This window comes from Rana temporaria, chromosome 8 (assembly GCF_905171775.1).
Source record: "Rana temporaria chromosome 8, aRanTem1.1, whole genome shotgun sequence".
NCBI lineage: Eukaryota > Metazoa > Chordata > Amphibia > Anura > Ranidae > Rana > Rana temporaria.
The window spans coordinates 136,325,493-136,349,769 of NC_053496.1; the positions used below are offsets into that span (position 1 = coordinate 136,325,493).

The following is a 24,277-nucleotide window of genomic DNA, read 5'->3' on the forward strand; positions in this document are numbered from 1 at the left end:
AGCGCACACACTGCTCTGTACAACCGCAGCAGGTCTATGAGAGCCGGGCTGTGCTGTTGAGTGAAGGGGGAGCGGACACACTGCTCTGTACATGATCAATAGTATCAAAGCCTTTATAAAAGGTTAAAAAAAAAACAAAAAAACACAATTATATATATATATATATATATATATATATATATATATATATATATATATATATATATATATATATATATAAACACATAGCTTTTTTTTTCTCAGAAAATAGGTGCAGGAACTCAACCACGACCCTGTTCAGATTTCACAAACAGTAGAAGGGTCTTAAAGGGGCATTAAATACCAGGATTGCATTACACACAGAGTGCAGAGCTGTCACTTATAAACACAGAAACCAGACTTCTGTGTTTACAAGTGATTGTGGTGAGCAGGCACCAGAGGGTCAGAGCCAGAGGTGGTGGAACCGAGTTCCCCCAAGTTCCCCCTGAAAAAAAAGCTATATATATCTATCTCTCACACACACACACACACACACACACACACACACATACATACATACATACATACATACATACATACATACATACATACATACATACATACATACATAGCCTTAAGAAAGTCATGATTATACACAGCAGATTACTTAAGGCATTACTAAACTGAGGACCTTGCATTCACTATATCCGGTCTCCCACAGTACATAGAACATGGAAATGCAATTACTTTAGTAAAATACAAACTGCTAAATACCTTTTCTCATTAGCAGTATATAGCAGTCTTGTGACTTTTATGAGTTCCTGGTAAAGTTTGTAGGAGGAATTTTCATACTGCACTGAGGTGTCCTATCAGGATCCCTGACCCTCTGTCTGGACAGTGCCAATTGGCCCTTTGCCGATTACATGGACCCTCCCAGGAATAAAGACATTTCTAGCAATACACACCAAACTGAGCATGTGCATACCGACACCAAAGGCTCGGTCACATCAGGACATGTTCTGGAGTCACATGATCAAGCAGCCTTTTTACACAATGCAGAGGATTAACCCCCTTAAGTTTTGTAATTTTGCACATGTAAGGTAGTAAAGCAAAAATATTTTTCTTCCAGATGTATAGCTTCAGATAATAAATGTCATAGATCTAAAATGGCACCAAGGAACACGACGATCTCAGAACATGCTTTAAATAAAAAACTAAAAAAGTCTACCATGATGACCCCTATTTTGAGAACTATATTGTGATTAACAGTAATCACACACAGTGGCCTTGCAATCGACAAAGGAATAGACAAACACAATACAGGCAAAGCCATAATGCAATCACTATTGAACCCAAAGCTTTCAAAATGATTGCTTCCTATTGATCCACATGGCTCATAGGAACCACATTAGAGGCATGGACATTTTTCTAATATTGTTAAGAGCTATATGCAACATGCAGAACAAGAAAAAATCTATTTCTAATGCAGAATACAGCTACAGGAAATTAAGTTATCAATTGTTCCTTTAAAATATACCTTGAAAAAAATGTGTTACGTAATATGACCACAAATATCTTTTAACAGAATTTTCCATTCTTGGTAGATTAGATGGTTTTCTGGGTCAAATTTGCCTGTTATTTGTGTGGTGATGTGCATGCTGGTCATTGTTTGCCCTGCTGAACTTAAAGGGATACTACACAGACACTGTTTATTTGACATTATCCCTTCTATTTCTGTATATGGATGATGGCACTAATTATTTTAAATAAAAATAGAATAAAATCAAAGTACCCTTTTCCTAAATCGATATACAGCCGTCATACAACCCAGATCTTTACCAGCCTGTCTGCAGGGAAACATAAGCAGAGGAGCTTCTAGTCCCCTGCTGCTGGACACATGTTCAAAATTAAAAAAAAAAAAAAAAAAAAAAACACAGCCTTTCGAATACAGAGGAAAAAGAAGTAAAATCCCCCCAAAATAATAAAATAAATTAAATTGTTGGCATACAAAATACAATGCCTTAAAAAACTAAAAAAAGTAAATGTATTTTGTTGAGATTTTATGTGATAGACCAACACAAAGAAGCACATATTGTGAAGTGGAAGGAAAATGATAAATGCTTTTCACATTTTTTTGTACAAATAGATGTCTGAAAAGTGTGGTGTGCATTTCTATGCAGCCCCCCTGAGTCAATACTTTGTATAACCGCTTTTCACTGCAATTACAGCTGCAAGTCTTTTTGGGGATGTCTCTACCAGCTTTTCACATCTAGAGAGTGATATTTTTGCCCATTCTTCTTTCAATAGCTCAAGCTCTGTCAGATTGGATGGAGAGCGTCTGAACAGCAATTTTCAAGTCTTGCCACAGGTTCTCAATTGGATTTAGGTCTGGACTTTGACTGGGCCATTCTAACACATGGACATGCTTTGATCTAAAACATTCCATTGTGGCTCTGGCTGTATGTTTAGGGTCGTTGCTGGAAGGTGAATCTCCACCCCATTCATGTCTGTTGCAGACTCTTACAACTTTTCTTCTAAGATTGCCCTGTATTTGGCTCCATCCATCTTCCCATCAACTCTGACCAGCTTCCCTGTCCCTACTGAAGAAACGCATCCCCACAACATGATGCTGCAACCACCATGTTTCACGGTGGGGATGGTGTGTTCAGGGTGATGTGCAGTGTTAGTTTTCCTCCACACATAGCGTTTTGCTTGTTCATCTGACCAGAGCACCTTCTTCCACATGTTTGCTGTGTCCCCCACATGGCTTATGGCAAACTGAAAACAGGACTTCTGATGGCTTTCTTTTAACAATGGCTTTCTTCTTGCCACTCTTCCATAAAGGCCAGATTGTGTGGAGTGCACAACTAATAGTTGTCCTGTGGGTTTATGCAGCGCCTTCAGAGTTACCTTGGGCTTCTTGGCTGCTTCTCTGATTAATGCTCTCCCTGCCCAGCCTGTCAGTTTAAGTGGACGGCCATGTCTTGGTAGGTTTGCAGTCGTGTCATACTCTTTCCATTATCAAGTTAATGGATTGAACAGTGCCCTGTGAGATGTTCAAAAGCTTGGGATATTTTTTATATAACCTAACCCGGTTTTAAACTTCTTCACAACTTTATCCCTGACCTGTCTAGTGTGTTCCTTGGCCTTCATGATGCGGTTTTACCTACAGGTAAGCCTAGATTAAGGCTTACCTGTAGGTGCTGGAAATATCTCCACGATTTAGGAGATATTTACAATAGAGCCGGTGCAGGCGCTCTTTAGAAACGGCGATAGTGCTGTTTATAAAGGGGGTCATGCTGTGACTGGTGGCTCACGTGCCCATGTGCAGGAGTGATGTCACGCGACTAAGGCCCGTCACAGAGCCAGAGTTCGCAGCCCCGGAAGGAAGATGGGTGAAGATGGACGCTTGCTGCTAGTGGGGATAGCGGTGACATCGCAGGCTTTGGTTTCAGGCAAGCGACACATAATGGGCTACTATGCAATGCATAGTAGCCTATTATGCTTTACCTTTGCAGGGAAATAAAGAGGAAGTAAAACCCATCAGGGTTTACTTCCTCTTTAAATGACACAAAAGGTGGACTCTATTTACTAATTCGGTGACTTCTGAAGGTAATTGGTTCCACTATATTTTAGTTGGGGGTATCAGAGTAAAGGGGGCTGAAATGCACACCACACTTTTCAAATATTTATTTGTAAAAAAAAAAATAAAAAAAAAAAATATTTATCATTTCCCTTCTACTTCACAATTATGTGCCACTTTGTGTTGGTCGATAACATAATATCCCAATAACATACATTTAAGTTTTGGGCTGTAACATGACAAAATGTTGAAAATTTCAAGGGGTATGAATACCTTTTCAAGGCATTGTATACATTTGAAAGCAAATCTTTATTATTTTGTGGAAACAACATGGTGTGGGAGGATTTCTGTCATTCTGTGCCACACTCCTTAAGCCTGTGTCTCGAAAGAAGAGGGAGGTGAAGCCTCTTTCAATCTACATCTATCACGCCACCATTGTGTATAGATGGCTAGTGGGCATGGAGGAGGGAAAGGGCTGTTATTTACCACTGTGTATACATCCACATGTGACTATTATCGCAAGGGCTGCTCAAATGTGATGAGGAAACGTCAGCATAGAAACTCACTGAAAACTGAGCATGTGCAGAGTTGCCACCACAGCTGCAAAATTCCTAGCTGAATTGGGGACTTGGACAGAAGGGGGAGATGAATCAACCAGGTTATTTGCAGAATACAGAAAACGAAAAGTGACCAAGTATGAACAGCATGTAATACACCATTTATTGCTAGTTTTTTTTTTAAGATGTGGGTTTAGTGACACTAAGCCTAAAACCCAAGATTTTACTTCACAATGTTTGCAACCGCCTGAATGGGACCATCAATGCCTATCTGCCACTTTAAACCAACCATCTGGTTGCAACATTACAAGATTACACAGTTGTCTCTTGGACTGGATAGTTTTTTCCTGGCGGTGGATATTGTGGATGGAGGGAAGAAAGAATTTTTGCTTTTGGGGGCAGTATCAAATACTCCTTACCCCTGCAGACTGGGTTGTATAAAACATATTCCTGCCCCCTGCATGGCACTCGGGATGAACACAATCTTTCACAGTTCTTACAATGCTTCTTGTCCTACACAGGGAACACTATTACACATATTTTGGGAATGCTCCCACATCAAACCCATCTGGCACAATGCAAGTCTTATGATTGATCGAATTTCAGGTAGAAAAATCCCAATAACTCCTCAAATGTGCCTTCAATTTGCTCCCATTCAAGACATACCAATTGCAAGTTCCAGATTAATCCACACTCTCCTTAGCGCCATCCACTGGGCCATAGCTTTCAACTGGCGTTCAAACAATGTGCCATGGCCTCAAATTCTTAACCGCATGGAAAATATCAAATTATCGGAAAGAATACACCACACGCTATATGACACTATGCATCTACACCAAAAAAAATGGTCTCTGTGGGAAGCCTCACTACGGATGTAAAATCCATTATAGGTATTCTGCTTAAGCACATCCACTAATTACTATTCTTATTTTATTTCTTTCTCCCCCACGGAGATCGTATAGATTTGCAAATTAGTTGTATACATTCTCCCATGAGATATATCTATACTTGTATGTACTGTATTATGTAAATGACTCTTTCACTTGTTCATTTTTTACCACTGGTAAATGCTTATACTATGACCTTATGCTTCAATAAAAAACGTTTGTAAACAAAAAAAAAAGAAAGAATATTTCCAGGGCAGGTGGCATGATTAGGAAGGCCACAAGGCTGGAAAGGAGAACATTTTTCTTAACCCAGCCACCTCACAGAAGCAAAACGCCCACAAGGAAGCCCATGAGTAAAGAACCTCAAGGCTCTATCCTAAGTGAATGGTTGGTGTAGGATGGGCAGCATAGCACGCTAGGTAACTGAAGATGCCATCACTCAACAGATGCAAAGATTCAGCAGGCAAATAGTAAAGGAGTAGGAAGCCTGCAGTAAATGGCTGGCTTTGGGTGACATAGGTATTTCAAATAAAAGAAAAATTAAACTGTACAGGAAGACAAGCCATAGATGGGGAGCTTTTCATGATTGCAGGAAAGAACAATTGCTCAATTTTCCGCATCAACACAGTCAGTTCTTCCAAACATGGAAAGCTCCCCATCTATGGCCTGCCTTACTTCCTGTGCCGTGCAATTGAACCCACTTAGAGAAGCTTAGAGCCTATCCTCCTAGGTGAAAAATGAATACCTGTGGGGATGCCTTCAAATGTGGAGCCCTTGCAATGCAAATCTGTCCCCACTCTAAGGCTGGCCATAGACTGTGTAATTTTCTTCCTGCAACCACAGGTTAATGTTGATGGGGGAATCCCTCCTAGGGAGCTATTGTGTTCAAGTATGGGGCCTGGGAGGGGTACCTGCCAGGAGAGTACGGTGATTATTGCGAACGGCTATAGCTGCTGGCAATAATCACATGCCAAAAACCAGAAATGCTGGTTGTACCAAAGCCGATCAATGAATTGACTTGGTTACATTCGGCCTGCCCATAGATGGTTCAAATCTCAGCCGTTTCCTTCTGAACTGGCCAAGATTTGAACCATCTATGGTCGGCTTAAGTTATGTAGCTAGAGATGCTCCAAGGCCCCGTACACACGTCCGAGGAACTCGACGTGTCAAACACATCGAGTTCCTCGTCGAGTTCAGTGTGGAAGCCGCCGAGATCTCGGCGGGCCGACTTTCCTCATTGACTAACGAGGAAATAGAGAACATGTTCTCTTTTCGGCCCGACGAGTTCCTCGTCGGCTTCCTCGCTGAAAAGTGTACACACGACCGAGTTTCTCGGCAGAATCCAGCTCCGACCGACTTTCTGGCTGAATTTTGCCGAGAAACTCGGTCGTGTGTACGGGGCCTCAGACTTGCACACACTAGGTGCGACTAGGATGGGTGCATGAAATCTCCAAAATACGACCCTTTCTAACCGTTAAGACCACTAAGCAACTTATTCACTCCCTTGCTATCTCTCGCCTTGATTATTCTAACTCCCTCCTCATTGGCCTACTGCCCCTTAAGCTATCCCCTCTTCAGTCTATCATGAATGCCGCTGCCAGACTCATCCACCTTACCAACCATTTCAGTGTCCATCACTCCTCTCTGCAAATCCCTCCACTGGCTTCCCATTGCCCAACAAATAAAACTCAAAACACTACCATACAACGCCAAAACACAATTCTGCTACATCACCAATTCGAGCTACATCAACAAACTTATTTCCAAATATCACCCAAACTGTCCTCTCCGCTCCTCCCAAGACCTTCTGCTCTCTATCTCCCTTGTCTCCTCCTCCCATGCTCGTCTCCAAGACTTCTCCAGAACCTCTCCCATCTTCTGGAACTCACTACCCCATTGTGTTCGGCTATCTGTCTACTTTTATGCGATCCCTGAAAACTCATCTTGTCAGGGTGGCTTATCCAACCGAATCTTCTACTCCCCTCATCAGTAAATCCCTACCTTTTTTTTCACCAGCCCCTCCCTCTTCGATTGTGAGCTTTCAGGAGCAAGGCTCCAATAACCCTTTTGTTTTGAATTGTACTGTTGGTGTAGCGTCTCCCTACATTGTAAAGCGCTGCGCAAACTGTTGGCGCTATATAAATCATGTATACCGGTAATAATAATAATAATGATGATGACAGAATGCTATACACATAACAGGAAATGTCCATTAGAGCACCTTAGCCACTCTGGAATAAGATTGAAGGCATTTGCAGGCAACAACAACTGGTGTCTGTCTGTTTCTCCTAATGCTGGGAGTTCAGTATTATTATTATTAAAGCGGAGCTCCACCCTAAAGTGGAACTCGCGCTGATTGGAACCCGCCCCCCCTCCGGTGTCACATTTGACACCTTTCAGGGGGGAGGGGGGTGCAGATACCTGTCTAAAGACAGGTATTTGCACCCACTTCCGGCCACACGTCACGGCAAAAGATGGGTTTTTCCTGACTTCCCGTCTGTCCCCCGTTGTGTGCTGGGAACACTAGGCTCCCAGCACACAGCGGGAGCCAATCGGCGGGCGCAGCGCGACTCGCGCATGCGCCGTAGGGAACCGGGTAGTGAAGCCGGAGCGCTTCACTTCCTGGTTCCCTCACTGAGGATGGCGGGGAGAGCAGCAGAGAGACGAGCGATCGCTCATCCTCTGCTGCGGACGGCGCTGGACTCCAGGACAGGTAAATGTCCTAATATTAAAAGTCAGCAGCTGCAGTATTTGTAGCTGCTGGCTTTTAATATTTTTTTTTAATGGCACATCCGCTTTAATATTGAAAATTTATATAGCGCCAACAGTTCACGCAGTGCTTTACAATAAAAAGGGGGACAGGACAATTACAATACAGAAGGAATAGGTGGGCATTGCTCATGGAGCTTATGCTCATACATAGTTATATTACAGGTACAAGTAAAAGTTATGTAAACAAAAACTGTAAATTAGCACCAAGTGCCTTGATCACTTACCAACACAATATCTCATGGAAGAAACATTAGGATGCTTTGACACAGTCTCAATAAAAAAAGGCAATAAGCAGTTTCTGGGTTATTATAAGCAAGAACCTACTAATACTTCATTGTATACTAATTGCACATTTTACTTCAAACATTTCTATAGTATAACATAAAAAACATAAGAGGCTTTGTTGAATTATACCCCTAATAATCTAATCAGCTTGCCCTGTCATACAACCAAAAATACATTATAATTTTATTAGACTACACATGGTTTATGTTTGGCTGGAGCGTGCATTTATAAGGTTTAAGCCTTTAACTCAGTGGTTCTCAACCTTCTAGTGCCGTGACCCCTTGATAAAATTTCCCAAGTTGTGGGGACCCCTAACAGTAAAATTATTTTCATAGCGTGGGTTGAAAGCACCCAAGGCAAGACAAGTAATTTGCGCCCCTAACCCGCGGACATTTAGCGCTCCCTGAGTGCTTTCCACTCGTACAGTATAAAAACCCCTTATGGTACATTTTAGGATGTACCTCTTTCTTTGTTCAACTTTCTTTCCCTTTCATCTCTTTCTATCCTAATTCCTTGTTTTTTCCCCCATCCCTCCCTCTAAGGCCCCGTATACACGGTCGGACAAAACCGATGAGAATGGACTGAGGTTCAGTTTCATCGGACCAAACCGACGGTGTGTATAGCCCATCGGTCTGTTTTCCTTCGGTCCAAAATTTTAAAACATGCTTCAAAACCGAACCGATGGACCGCTGCCCGATCGGTCCAAACCGATGGTTAGTACAGAAAAACATCGGTTCAAAACCCGCGCATGCTCAGAATCAAGTCGACACATGCTTGGAAGCATTGAAATTCGTTTTATTCAGCACGTCGTGTGTTTGACGTCACTGCGTTCTGACCCGATCGTTTTTTGGAACGATGGTGTGTACACACATCAGGCCACTTCAGCGGTGAACCGATAAACGGTAGGTTTTGTCCGACTGTGTGTACGGGGCCCAACTGTCTTTCTTGCTCTTTTTTTCCCTTTTTCTTTGTTCCTTCCCCTCTTAACATCCCCCTTCCTGGAGAACAGTGCAAGCTTTAGGACCAGCCCAGGATTTGGTGACCCCTGGCAAATCATCATTTGACCCCCGAGGGGGTCTTGACCCCCAGGTTGAGAACCACTGCTTTAACTAGTCTGGAAAGAGAAAAGCAAACAAGAGTTACTTTATTTTAGTGGAAGAAAACACAATACCTTCACACAAAAATCGACCAAAGCGGTGAAGTCCCATTTTTTGGAATAGGTCAAATTATATGCCAAAATTGCTGCCTGCAAATAGAGCAGATATAAAAGTATTTAAATGTTACGAATGAAATGTACACTTGCGCCATCTGCAGGTTTCTAGAACAACAACACTGAAAGACAAAAGTGGACAGATTCACATTTTGCATTGCAGTAACATGCATTAAAATGTGCATTTTTTAATGTGCATTACTGCAAATGTATTAGTACATGCCTGATTCATTCTAAATGGCACCCTAATGCATGTATACAGTAAAGAAATATAATCACGCTATGCTATAGTGCAGCTCAGAGGATGCGTTGCGGATTATGCATATCAACAGATGCACAGTAAAATCTCATTTAGGTCTTCATTTAGCACAAGACAGGGATGGACTGGGGATGACTCAGTGGGCCGGCTTCAGTGACAGCGGACCGCCGCCCCCCTCCGCCTCTCTGTCTTTCCCTTCCCGCAGCGCTCACCTGGGGGGAACAAAGATGCAGGGGGAGGACCAGAGGAGCAGGGGGGGGGGCGACAGAGGAGCATGGGGGAGGGGACAGACGGCTGACTCAACAGCTATGGCCTGGGAGTTTCTCACTTCTGCCTAATCTTATCCCATAAGGGGGGGGGGGGGGCACCAAACTGATTATTTGCCCCGGGTGAAATAATGTCTAGCTTCCCCACTGGTACTGCCTATAAGAGTACCAGTACCAGTCGCTCTACTCTAATAAAATAGAATGGCTAGTGGCTAGTGAAGGTGAAGAGGGGGTGCGGGTGGCCGGGGGAGGGAGGGTGCGGGAGTTGTGCGGTCACCATGGGAGAGACCTGTCAAAGTGGGCCAGTCTGGATGAAGTCCAGGGCTAAATTTTTGTCCCAGTCCAGCCCTGGCACAAGAGCCGCTTATCCAGAATTGCCAGCGGCCTGAAGATGGTAAAAATAAAAGTATCCATATACCAAAATACAAAGAAACTTTTCGAATACTCAACACAAAACAAAGAAAGTATATAAAAATATTTTTACAAATTTCATTTGTTTTGATAAAAATAATTTTAAATAAAAAAAAAAAATCACAATTTTCAGGGGCAATTTACACTGATGCATTGTGGCAATGGGCGTTCAGCTATTGCAACGTGCATCCATGCATCTGCCCAACCACAGTACATTACGGTGCCACCAATTGTGAGCAGCAACCCGAATGCCCGATGTGGTAGCAGTCAACACACTGAAGTGCACCACAAAACATGTGTTGTGTACTGCACAAAAAGTAAAAGTAATGTTTTCAGATGATGGCTGCCATTCAGATCCTTGCTTCACTACCTAGCGACTCGCTGACCTTAAACAAGCAGTTCATGAGTTTAGCTTTAGTAAACTTGCTGCTGTATGCTTGTTTAGGTAAATGACCCACTAGGTCAGGGTTTGACAAATTTGCTTGGAATCTAGGTGGCAGCTAAAAAAGTTAGGAGCCAAAAAATGCGCCCCGTCCCGACGAGCTTGCGCGCAGAAGCGAACACATACGTGAGTAGCGCCCGCATATGTAAACGGTATTGAAACCACACCTGAGGTATCGCCGCGATCGTTCGAGCGAGAGAAATAATTCTAGCCCTAGACCTCCTCTGTAACTCAAAACATGCAACCTGTAGAATTTTTTAAATGTCGCCTATGGAGATTTTAAAGGGTAACATTTTGTCTACATTCCACGAGCGGACGCAATTTTTAAGCGTGACATGTTGGGTATCAATTTACTTGGCGTAACATTATCTTTCACAATATGAAAAAAAAAACATTGGGATAACTTTAGTCTTATTTTTTAATTAAAAAAAGTGTATTTTTTCCCAAAAAAAGTGCGCTCGTAAGGCCGCTGCGCAAATACGGCATGACAGAAAGTATTGCAACGATCGCCATTTTATTCTCTAGGGTGTTAGAATAAAAAATATATATAATTTTGGGGGGTTCTAATTAGAGGGAAGGAGATGGCAGTGAAAAATTACACATTACACGTGCTGTTTTACTTGCAATGCCAATGGCCACCACCAGATGGCGAAAGTCACAGAAGGAAGCTTGGCACTTCACAAGGCCGCAAAGCCGTGGCCTCACTTACCGGCCGTTGCGGGCCCACTGCGGGAGGTGGGGGCGCACGGGGGCACACTGTGCCTCCATGTTCCCCCGCCGCACGATTGCCGGGCCGCAACGGCCGGTAATTGAGGCCGCAGCTTTGCGGCCTTGTAGGCTGCAAAGCCGGGGCCTCAATTACCGGCGGGCGCCAGGTCACAATTTCTTGTCGCAATTGCGACCTGGCGCCCGGATTTTGTCGAGCCCTGCACTAGGTAATAATGCCAGGATTATAATGAAAGTTCTGGAAGCTACACTAATCAAATCAGTAGGGTCAGCGCCCATATATCCAACTTCACAGTATTAAGCATTAAAGTATAACTAAAACGCAAAACTTTTTTTTTTTTTGGACAGAGTGGAGAGGGGTTAGAACAAACTGTCAGATGTTATTGCTGTCTGTGCCTCCCGTTAAGGAGATTCACCCTCTCTATTTATTCGGTTTACTATTATCATTGAACGTAAAAGAGCAGCTTACATTTTGGGTTGTACCCAAAAAAAGTAATAGAATGTAAATCTTCCAGGGTCTCTAAAGGCCCGTACAACACATGGTCGGACTTTCGGCCAACAAACTTCAAAATCTGCAAGTTTTCACTTTTGACAGGTTTCATCGGACAAAAAGTTCGGTCTGCAAACGGACAAACTTCACGACAACAAAAGTCCAATGGTGCCTAGTGCGACCGTGTGTACAGCAAGCCATCAGACTTTTGTCCGAAGTACAAACACGCATGCCCAGAACCAATGTTAAAATCAACCAACAATAGCAGAAGTTAACCAAAGGGTGGCAGTAAAGAGCAGAAAAGAGCAGAAAAACCACGTGATGTTGGGAAAGTTTTAGAAACGTTTTAAGAAAAGTCCGAGCGTGTTTATGCTATGGGTGTGACCGGACCAATCACTTCGGACAAAAATCCAAGGTAAAGTTTGTCGGATGTCGGAACGTGTGTACGAGGGTTAAGAAATTCCCTTAATTTGCAAGGATTTTCTCTCACTTTCTGTTTGGCTATGGAAAAGGAAGTGAAGCAGTGGGACAAAGATGGCAAAAATAAATCTGACAGGGGCTATAACCCTTACGCTACCCAAAAAAAAAAAATTAAATAAAAAATGAAACGTTTTGACTATAGTTCTACTTTAAGTAGTAAAAAGCGACAGCCCCATTCACACCTTCAGGTCATGTGGGTTTTTTATGTTGCCCCTCAAAGATGACTCAATGATTTTCCATCGGCTTCCTACCGTCTTCCCACCATTCTGTGGAATTCAAAAGAAAACAAATTACTATATACATACTACTTTTTAAACTTAAAAAAGTTAAATTTTGATTCCACAACTTCTCACATGGTCTTCTACTGGATACTCATTGTTTTTTGAGCAGGGCATCTTCACATGTATGCTGTCCCATGTGTCCACAATGTAAGATGGATAGGGCACAGGCACCACATTGTCATGCAACTTGTCAACCTGAAAAATAAAAATCAGATTTTTTTTTTTTTTAGGAGAAAAAAAAAAAAAACAGACAAAACAAAATTGCTTGCTTTGGCAGATAAGGGTGTTGCATGTCAGGAGCTCTCCCACTGCTGGTCACTATTAACCCAAAGTATTGCTCTTTACCTTTATCAAATACCTCAATTTACAATACTAAATGGAACAACAAACAAGCGATGTAGGCTGGTATCTATTGCCAAAGTAATCTCGTAACGGATGTTCGTTTTTAACTTTAGGAAATTGGAATGTATGTTTTTTATATGGGAGTTTTTGGCAATTCAGTGGACATAAAGTCAGACATAATTCAAAATCCAGCCAAAGATGGCTTATTGTAGGGCAGTCTGTGTAGAAATACAGCATCTGTGAACAGGTGGCAAAACCAAATAAGAGATGGACAGACAGTGTATCCAGTTTTATGTACAGGAGACTGAAAAAATAAAATATAATCAAAAGGGACCGTTTAAGCTATAAGGCTACTTGACCCACTTTACAAAACGCCATATAAACTGTTAAAAAATAAAATAAAAAATTATTATATTTTTTATATATATAAAAATATATATATAAATAAATATATATATAAATATATAAATATATATATATATATATATATATATATATATATATATATATATATATATATATATATATATATATATATATATATATATATATATATATATATATATATATATATACAGGGAGTGCAGAATTATTAGGCAAATGAGTATTTTGACCACATCATCCTCTTTATGCATGTTGTCTTACTCCAAGCTGTATAGGCTCGAAAGCCTACTACCAATTAAGCATATTAGGTAATGTGCATCTCTGTAATGAGAAGGGGTGTGGTCTAATGACATCAACACCCTATATCAGGTGTGCATAATTATTAGGCAACTTCCTTTCCTTTGGCAAAATGGGTCAAAAGAAGGACTTGACAGGCTCAGAAAAGTCAAAAATAGTGAGATATCTTGCAGAGGGATGCAGCACTCTTAAAATTGCAAAGCTTCTGAAGCGTGATCATCGAACAATCAAGCGTTTCATTCAAAATAGTCAACAGGGTCGCAAGAAGCGTGTGGAAAACCCAAGGCGCAAAATAACTGCCCATGAACTGAGAAAAGTCAAGCGTGCAGCTGCCAAGATGCCACTTGCCACCAGTTTGGCCATATTTTAGAGCTGCAACATCACTGGAGTGCCCAAAAGCACAAGGTGTGCAATACTCAGACATGGCCATGGTAAGAAAGGCTGAAAGACGACGACCACTGAACAAGACACACAAGCTGAAACGTCAAGACTGGGCCAAGAAATATCTCAAGACTGATTTTTCTAAGGTTTTATGGACTGATGAAGAGAGTGAGTCTTGATGGGCCAGATGAATGGGCCCGTGGATGGATTGGTAAAGGGCAGAGAGCTCCAGTCCGACTCAGACGCCAGCAAGGTGGAGGTGGAGTACTGGTTTGGGCTGGTATCATCAAAGATGAGCTTGTGGGGCCTTTTCGGGTTGAGGATGGAGTCAAGCTCAACTCCCAGTCCTACTGCCAGTTTCTGGAAGACACCTTCTTCAAGCAGTGGTACAGGAGGAAGTCTGCATCCTTCAAGAAAAACATGATTTTCATGCAGGACAATGCTCCATCACACGCGTCCAAGTACTCCACAGCGTGGCTGGCAATAAAGGGTATAAAAGAAGAAAAACTAATGACATGGCCTCCTTGTTCACCTGATCTGAACCCCATTGAGAACCTGTGGTCCATCATCAAATGTGAGATTTACAAGGAGGGAAAACAGTACACCTCTCTGAACAGTGTCTGGGAGGCTGTGGTTGCTGCTGCACGCAATGTTGATGGTGAACAGATCAAAACACTGACAGAATCCATGGATGGCAGGCTTTTGAGTGTCCTTGCAAAGACAGGTGGCTATATTGGTCACTGATTTGTTTTTGTTTTGTTTTTGAATGTCAGAAATGTATATTTGTGAATGTTGAGATGTTATATTGGTTTCACTGTTAAAAATAAATAATTGAAATGGGTATATATTTGTTTTTTGTTAAGTTGCCTAATAATTCTGCACAGTAATAGTCACCTGCACACACAGATATCCCCCTAAAATAGCTAAAACTAAAAACAAACTAAAAACTACTTCCAAAAATATTCAGCTTTGATATTAATGAGTTTTTTGGGTTCATTGAGAACATGGTTGTTGTTCAATAATACAATTAATCCTCAAAAATACAACTTGCCTAATAATTCTGCACTCCCTGTATATATATATATATATATATATATATATATATATATATATATATATATATACACCAGAGGGTAACATGATCCTGCCAGCAAAATTGTGTAAACAAAGAATATCCCTAATCATGCAAGAAAATGCTTTTAAAAATGTTAACAGTTATGTAGCCTTTTTTTTACTGCAAGGTCCGTTTATAAACCAGGCAAGGATCATTTTCATTAGGTCAGTCGTTGTGTTCTATTGGATGGGCAGGAAGCCCTAAGTGTATTTGTGCTTTGCCTATGCAGGGTGAAGTAACAGGTGCATGTTAAAGTGGTTGTAAACCCCTACATTAATCCAGTGAAGTGACTAGCCTCAGGTGAAACACAGAAACAAATCCTTCTGCAGAAGTTGTAGCGGTTTATCTGCAGTCTTATCTCCACACCCTCCTAAAGCACACATTTTATGTAGTGTCTCTGATCTGTAGCAGGTGGGGGGCAGGGGTGCACAGCTAGAGCAGAGTTTAAAAAAAATCTGAATGAGGGATTAGATCAGGGGTGCCCAACCTTTTGAAGAGTGAGGGTCACTTGAGTAACTGGTCGCGGGCCGCAATGAGCAGAGCGGGTGGATGGCATGTCCTTGTCTGCTCTGCATATGCAGAGCAGACAAGGACACAGCCCACTATACTTTTTAGCGGATCGGATTGGAGATAGGACTACTTAGGAGGTGAATGGAGGGTGCAATTGGTCGGAGTGACCATGTGAAAGGGGCCCCAAGGCACCTTTCTTACTGATGCACTGCGGTTTACCGACACCGTGGATGCAATACAGTGTACCCTTTAGCTTTCCTGCACTTTGCAATAGATTTCTATTATATTCTGCAGGTGTGGTGCACTTTCGTAAAGCTCACCAAACTCACAGGTACTAACAGAAGTCTGTGGCTCAGTGCAGGTAACCCGCAGGTAAACTGCTCTGCACCTGCGGATCAGTTTGAAAGCAGCCCAGTAACCACTGCAGAACAGATATGCCCATATATACAATGGAATTTTAGTAATAAACTGACCTTTAGTAACAGTTTTATTCCATCCCAGAGGAGGAGGTCACCGGCAACATCAGAAGGCTCCACGGGCCACTGGTTGGACACCCCTGGATTAGATACACCCCCCTGTACATACCGTGATAGAGAAATAGACCCAATTGAGGCTGTCGGTCACTTGCTGTATGCTGGAGGGGGAGCAGGCCATCTCCCAGGAGGCCGTGGAGTCAAACTATTATCAGTGACTCGCGCAAATAGGAGTGAGAGAATTTTAGAGAGATACGACACTTAATGCTTTGGATTGATGCCAATACACCCTATAGAGGGATATGCTTTGCTCATTTTTCACGGCAGAGGTTTACAACCGCTAAGCAAAAAAGCCTATACTTACCTTACCTTCGTTCCACTGCTGCTAGAACTTAAAAAAAAATAAAAAAATAACCCCTTTGCAGACTTAAAGTCAAAGTCACAGGGTTGAGGACTTTCTTCTCACTCCCATGTGAAAGTGCTGTTCCCATGAAGGCACTTGCCAAGCACCATAAATGTCACTTGGCAGGAATGGGTGAGAGGCAAATGTTCTCTTATATTCAGTAATACCAGCTATTTCTCTTCATTGCCTAAAGTGAGCAGAAACAGCAGAGCAATAAGGAGAGGCAATAAGGAGAGGCAAATATAAGCTGCAGGGTCCAGCACGAGCTTAACCTATTGCTCTGTCCTCAATAGCCAATCTTATTTTACTAAGCCCAAACCTCAGAACACATATATAAGATTACAAACACCAGTTCTGAAATGATTATTACAACAAGAATAATGAAATAAAATATCGGGCAACCATTTATAAGGTCCTGAAAAACCTGTGCCAAAGTGAAAGGATCCCCTCCCAAGATTCGGTAAAATGTTTGGTCCACAGTGAAACTCTTACCCTTACGGTGATGGTGTGGTTAAAAGAAGGCATCAATGGTGGTTGATAATTGTGACACACTGGCATTCTGTTCATCTCTTCCATTGGCGCCCCCAGCCATGTTATGTCAGAGGATGAGCCTTGATTATCGTTTCTGTTTTAAAGACAAATTGAAGCTGATAAAGATCAGTCATAAATAGAATTTAGTAGGCCCAATTTCACGTGAATCGGATACCACACACTGTATGTAAATCATTTCATGCTTTTAGTAACAGGAATCATCCCCACATAGATAAAAACGGGAAGTAACCGGGAATACATAGCCTGATATTAATCTCACCAGAGATTTAAAGCGGAGGTTCACCCTAAAAAAATTATCTACCATCCCATCCAGCATACTTGCGTCAGCTACAGTATGCTTTTTTTTCGCTGTACTTACCGTTTAATCGTCGATTTTCTTTTCTTCTTCCCGCGGGGAATAGGCGTTCCTATGAATGGGCGTAGATGATTGACGTGCAGCTACAGCGAGTCACGCTTTCCGAAAATAGCCGACCTAGGACTCGGCTATATACGGCGCCTGCGCAGTCAGCTCCTAGTCTGTGCGCAGGTGCTGTATAGCGCCATGAAGCGTCGAGTTCTAGTCTGGCTATTTTCGAAAAGCGTGACGCGCTGTAGCCGGTGGACCGTTTTCAGCGGACAGTCCGTCCGTATGTACGAGGCCTAAGGCAATGGTAGGCCCAAATCTAAACCAGCAGCTCCTCCGGGGATATATATTTTTAAAAGAAAAGATGGACTCACGTAAATTTATCATATATATATGATTCTTACACAGTTTTCAGATATTTATTTATGCACTAGAATTTGAATGCACTTTATTATTGGGAAAGCTCTTCACTTTTTTTGTGACTATATATTTATTGCATTTTGTTGGATGCATAGTGGTGCTAGCTGCTTCCTATAGTATATAGCAGGGATATGCAATTAGCGGACCTCCAGCTGTTGCAAAACTACAAGTCCCACCATGCCTCTTGCTCTGGGTGTCATGCTTGTGGCTGTCAGAGTCTTGCTATGCCTCATGGGATTTGTAGTTCTGCAACAGCTGGAGGTCTGCTAATTGCATATCCCTGGTATATAGCATGAAGCAATAGGTGGTTTATACACAGGGATGGCATGGAAAGTTTTTTCACATTTACAGATCTCCTATTGCTTCTCTCTGCCAGAATGCAGCCAGCCAAACTGGGGACAGAACACAGTGGTGAAAATAATCAACAGAAGGAATACATTTTATTTATTCTAAAGCTCTCTGAACAGTATAGCATATACTTTATGTCAAACTGGAACTAAAGTCAATTTGGAAAAAACGGAAGGCAGACAGGTTTTTATTGCAGAAAGGACATGAAGTATAATTTCTGTAATGAAATAAACCTACACGCTTGCTCGCAGTCTTTAGGATGTACGCTATGCTGTGTGTGTGTGTGTGTGTGTGTGTGTGTGTGTGTGTGTGTGTGTGTGTGTAGCTCAGATATACAGTTCTGTGTGTCGGGATCACTGCACTCCTTCAAATCAGCGACATTGTCCCACACTGACCAAAGAAGAAAGCTGCATCCTGGCACCTGGAAGTAACTGGGTAGAAGATTCCTACGAGGGACATTGGACCATTGAAGAAGTATGCTGGATGGGATGGTAGATCTTTTTTTTAGGGTGAACCTCCGCTTTAATGATTAAGCAAAGTACACAAAAACTTGCAAGGCCGAATAGTCATTTTTACTAGGGATCAATTTCTGATTTCCCTAAAAAATACCCCTTACATTGGTGGTGGTAAATGGGAAGACACCCCCAACTTTACCAGGGTGGACAGAAGGACAATCTTGTGGTCATGCCAGGGTTGGACATGGAACTATGCAGATGGGAGGTCAGTTGACAGATTATCCCACAAGTCTTTCAGAATCAACTCCACCAGTGTGCCCAGTGGATGCCAGCAGGATGTCAATCAGGGCCGTCTTTAACCACTTGACCACCAGGCCTATTCTGGCACTTCTCTCCTTCATGTGAAAATCACAATTTTTTTGCTAGAAAATTAATCAGAACCCCCAAACATTATATATTTTTTTTTAGCAGACATCCTAGGGAATAAAATGGCAGTCATTGCAATACTTTTTGTCACACCGTATTTGCGCAGCGGTCTTACAAGCGCACTTTTTTTGGATAAAAATCACTTTTTTGAATTAAAAAATAAGACAACAATACATTTTGCCCAATTTTTTTATATATTGTGAAAGATAATGTTACGCCGAGTAAAATGATACCCAACATGTCACGCTTAAAAATTGCGCCCGCTCGTGGCATGGCGTCAAACTTTTACCCTTAAAAATCTCGATAGGCGACGTTTAAAAAATTCTACAGGTTGCATTTTTTGAGTTGCAGAGTAGGTCTAGGGCTAGAATTATTGCTCTCACTCTAACGATCGCGGTGATACCTCACTTGTGTGGTTTGAATACCGTTTTCATATGCGGGCGCTACTCGCGTATGCGTTTGCTTCTGCGCGCGAGATCGTCGTTGTTTTCTTATTTATTTTTATTTAGTTTTATAATTTTTTACACTGAAATAAAAAAAAAAAAAATTGATCACTTTTATTCCTATTACAAGGAATGTAAACATCCCTTGTAATAGAAAAAAGCATGACAGGTCCTCTTAAATATGAGATCTGGGGTCAAAAATACCTCAGATCTCATATTTAGACTTAAATGCAAAAAAAAAAAAAAAAAAAAAAAAAAAAAAAGTCATTTTTTCAAATGACAAAAAAAAAATGTTTTTGGGCGGGACTGACGTTTTGACGTCACTTCCGCCCAGCAGAGCTATGAGGACGGGTGAAGGAGATTTCTCCTTCAGTCCCGTCCCCGCTCAGCTGCCGGACACATCTGATCCCCTCCGCCGCTACCGACGGCTCCGGTAAGCGGCGGAGGGCGCGGGAGAGCGGCGGGAGGGGGGGGCCCCTCTCCCGCCACCGATAACGGCGATCTCGCGGCGAATCCGCCGCGGAGACCGCCGTTATCGTGTACACCACCGCCCCCTTAAAAGATGAATATCTCGGTTGTGGCAGCAGCTGCTGCCGTTATCGAGATATTCAACTTTAAAAACAGGACGTCTTTTTGACATGGGGCGGTGGTCAAGTGGTTAATATGGATTGGACCCTGGACAAACATTTTCTTGGCCCCCCCCCCCCCCGCCCCTGAAATTTAGCTCTCCGCCCCAACATCTCAAAAAACAAACATAGAATTATCAAAAAAAAAAAAAGAAGTTAACAGGCTGCAGAGACAAAACTGCGCCCCCTGAATATTGTGCCCGGGGAAGCAGTACCGGCTGCTCCCCCCACGCGACGCCACTGCATGCAGCATTTTAAAATTTCAGTGGCCTTGAAATCCACCCTGCTTTTGCACCATGCGACTTACCTGCAGTTCCTGCACTGGCAAGCTTGCTGCGTTTTTAGGTATGTGGGCCATGCATTTAAAAACACAGTGCGTTTGCATGACACAGTTAACGCAAATGCACTGTGTTTTTAAATGGGGGAAACGCAGGCATAGCAGCCCATTCAAATGAATAGAATGCTGTGCCTTTGAAAATGTGGCCCCCAACCTGCATACATGTGAATCAGGCCTAAAGTAGGCCCATCAAGCAGTGTCTGGCCTGGTGGTGGCCCAGGCCATGCAAATAAATCCTTCTGGACACAGCCACTGCCTGGACTGGTCAGGATTTACTAACCAACGGTCTGGATTAACTACCTATATGGGGAGCAGGAGCCTAGGGAGAAAGACCTACCTTGTCCGGTCCTGGCCAGCTCAGCTCGCTCTGATCAGTGGCTGCCTGAGCTGCCTCACTCACAGGAATACTCTGCTTCGGCTCCACTGCGCAGTCCGACTCCTACTCCCGAGGCCTCCCGCCGTGTAGAGCACACACCATTCACGGCAAGGGGCGGAGTCAGAGCGTCAGTAGAGCTCAAGGACCCGCCCACTCCTCTCTCCTTGCTAGAGAAAATATTCAGCAGCAGAGACTGCACAGTGCGCCGATGCCAGGCCCGGCCAGGTGCCGGCTTCTGTGCGCAGAAAGTGCAGTCAGGCGACGGGGCAGCTCTGCTTAAATTGGGCCCCTAAAGATTGACAGGGCCCTTTTTGCCCTGCGGTAAAGATGGCTATGATGTCAATAAATTGGCCATTTGGCAGGAGAGGATGGGTTACTTTAGTTTAGGTAGGCTAGGCAGGCAGGATACATGAACTGTATGTGATTTATGCATTTATCCTTTATACTGGCTTCAGAGTTGCCAGAAACACCAGGTACTGTACTGTACAGTGTATGTTCTTTGAGGAGCCAACTAAACACTAAACACATTTCATGGCAAAAACAAAACCACCAAAATAATGGAATTCTGTTAAGCCAATCTTGTAGTGCAGACACCTCCACCAGCGAGCTTAACAAAATCAAACACCTCTGCAGACTACACTTTGACAAATTTTGGCGACAGGCTCTTTAAAAAGGAGACATCTGGGGTCCTTAAAGACTTGCATGTCTCCTCTGCGCTCCACTGAATTTAGCTGCAGATCACTTTGCATTATATCCTTTCCCAGCCATGCTGGCTGGGGACACCGAGAGGTGGACCTGGAAGTAATGTCAAACACATGTCTTTACAGGTCAAGACCAAGGATGGGAGGCGAGTGCAAGTGAATCTGCTCAGCTCTTTCCCCGGTACCCGGCAGCACCCGCTATGCTGGTACCCTACCTGGCGGGTGCGCACGTTATTGAGTGGAGGAAAAAAAAAAAAAATCAGATAGCATAACAACTGGCAGAATGCTTCCAGGAGTCCGATTTACACACAACCCACCAAGAATGTATGTAAACCCCCCCCCCCCCCCCGCTGTCAGGTTCGTATGACGTGCAAGACCTGGCAGCGAAAGGGTTAAAAGCAGAAGTCTGAGCCAACCACATATTGTCTAAATCCAGGAGCCAAACATAGTCATGCTTTAAAAGACAAGCATGGGAACTACAAAAAATAAAACATACATACCCTACAGTGCCTTGCCAAAGTATGCGGCTCCCTTGAACTTTGCGACCTTTTGCCACATTTCAGGCTTCAAACATAAAGATATAAAACTGTAATTTTTTTTGAAGAATCAACATGTGGGACACAATCATGAAGTGGAACTAAATTTATTGGATATTTCAAACTTTAACAAATAAAAAACTGAAAAATTGGGCGTGCAAAATTATTCAGCCCCCTTAAGTTAATACTTTGTAGCGCCACCTTTTGCTGCGATTACAGCTGTAAGTCGCTTGGGGTATGTCTCTATCAGTTTTGCACATCGAGAGACTGACATTTTTGCCCATTCCTCCTTGCAAAACAGCTTGAGCTCAGTGAGGTTGGATGGAGAACGTTTGTGAACAGCAGTTTTCAGTTCTTTCCACAGATTCTCGATTGGATTCAGGTCTGGACTTTGACTTGGCCATTCTAACAGCTGGATATGTTTATTTGTGAACCATTCCATAGTAGATTTTGCTTTATGTTTTGGATCATTGTCTTGTTGGAAGACAAATCTCCGTCCCAGTCTCAGGTCTTTTGCAGACTCCATCAGGTTTTCTTTCAGAATGATCCTGTATTTGGCTCCATCCATCTTCCCATCAATTTTAACCATTTTCCCTGTCCCTGCTGAAGAAAAGCAGGCCCAAACCATGATGCTGCCACCACCATGTTTCACAGTGGGGATGGTGTGTTCAGGGTGATGAGCGGCGTTGCTTTTACGCCAAACATAACGTTTTGCATTGTTGCCAAAAAGTTCGATTTTGGTTTCATCTGACCAGAGCACCTTCTTCCACATGTTTGGTGCGTCTCCCAGGTGGCTTGTGGCAAACTTTAAACGACACTTTTTATGGATATCTTTAAGAAATGGCTTTCTTTTTGCCACTCTTCTGTAAAAGGCCAGATTTGTGCAGTATACAGGGACTGACTGTTGTCCTATGGACAGAGTCTCCCACCTCAGCTGTAGATCTCTGCAGTTCATCCAGAGTGATCATGGGCCTCTTGGCTGCATCTCTGATCAGTCTTCTCCTTGTATGAGCTGAAAGTTTAGAGGGATGGCCAGGTCTTCGTAGATTTGCAGTGGTCTGAAACTCCTTCCATTTCAATATTATCGCTTGCACAGTGCTCCTTGGGATGTTTAAAGCTTGGGAAATCCTTTTGTATCCAAATTCGGATTTAAACTTCTCCACAACAGTATCTCGGACCTGCTTGGTGTGTTCCTTGTTCTTCATGATGCTCTCTGCGCTTTAAACGGACCTCTGAGACTATCACAGTGCAGATGCATTTATACAGAGACTTGATTACACACAGGTGGATTCTATTTATCATCATTAGTCATTTAGGTCAACATGGATCATTCAGAGATCCTCACTGAACTTCTGGAGAGAGTTTGCTGCACTGAAAGTAAAAGGGGCTGAATAATTTTGCACGCCCAATTTTTCAGTTTTTTATTTGTTAAAAAAGTTTAAAATATCCAATAAATTTCGTTCCACTTCATGATCGTGTCCCACTTGTTGATTCTTCAAAACAAATTACAGTGTTATATCTTTATGTTTGAAGCCTGAAATGTGGCAAAAGGTCGCAAAGTTCAAGGGGGCCGAATACTTTCACAAGGCACTGTATATACTTCATCGTTGGTGTAATGCTGCAGCTGTCCCAGGTCCGCTCAAAGCCCAAGAACTGAATAATCACATGACTATCGATTGCTCCATTCTTGGTCTGCTCCAAGTGGAGAACAGTGACTGTCAGTCAATTCTCTCCACTCAGCTCCTCCAGGACAGGGAAGGAGGTGGGCGCAGCAGGCTTCGGTTTTCAACGGCACATTGAGAGCTGGAGCTAGCTGTCAAAAAGGCAGTATGGTCGGGATCCTTCCAGAGCTTGGAATGATACGTCAGCTGACAGTGGGCAATAGCCCGCTATAAGCCGACTAGGTAACAGAAGTGCAAAATTAAGTATACCCCTGTAACCAGAAAAAAGAAGCTTTGGACATACTTCTAATATTTATATCCTTTGTGCATATCCACATCGGTGCAGTAACCTAGCATAACAAAACATCTGCACTTTGTACAGGAATTCCCTGTAATAGGACTGGTTACTGCTGGCAGCTTTCCTTGTGCAGAATGACTGTTCTTGTATCGGTTTCCCTGTAGTATGTGAATCTGTTGGGTCCCTTTGAAAGCTCTGCCCTCTGTACATGTACACACATGGCAAACAAACATGAGGTCATCAC

General features: G+C 42.8%; 1 protein-coding gene across 4 annotated transcripts in view; it reads right to left on the minus strand.

Moving 5' to 3' along the window:
* PARG (poly(ADP-ribose) glycohydrolase) overlaps positions 1–24,277 on the minus strand; it is a 237,107-nt gene that overhangs the window by 129,489 nt on the left and 83,341 nt on the right. For all 4 annotated transcript variants that reach the window (XM_040320736.1, XM_040320739.1, XM_040320737.1 and 1 more), the window contains 4 exons: positions 17,004–17,136; positions 12,680–12,802; positions 12,509–12,592; positions 9,214–9,288 (listed from right to left, as the gene is read on the minus strand). In XM_040320736.1, coding sequence (XP_040176670.1) covers positions 9,214–9,288; positions 12,509–12,592; positions 12,680–12,802; positions 17,004–17,136 — 415 coding nt within the window. The remainder of the gene's footprint in view (positions 1–9,213; positions 9,289–12,508; positions 12,593–12,679; positions 12,803–17,003; positions 17,137–24,277) is intronic.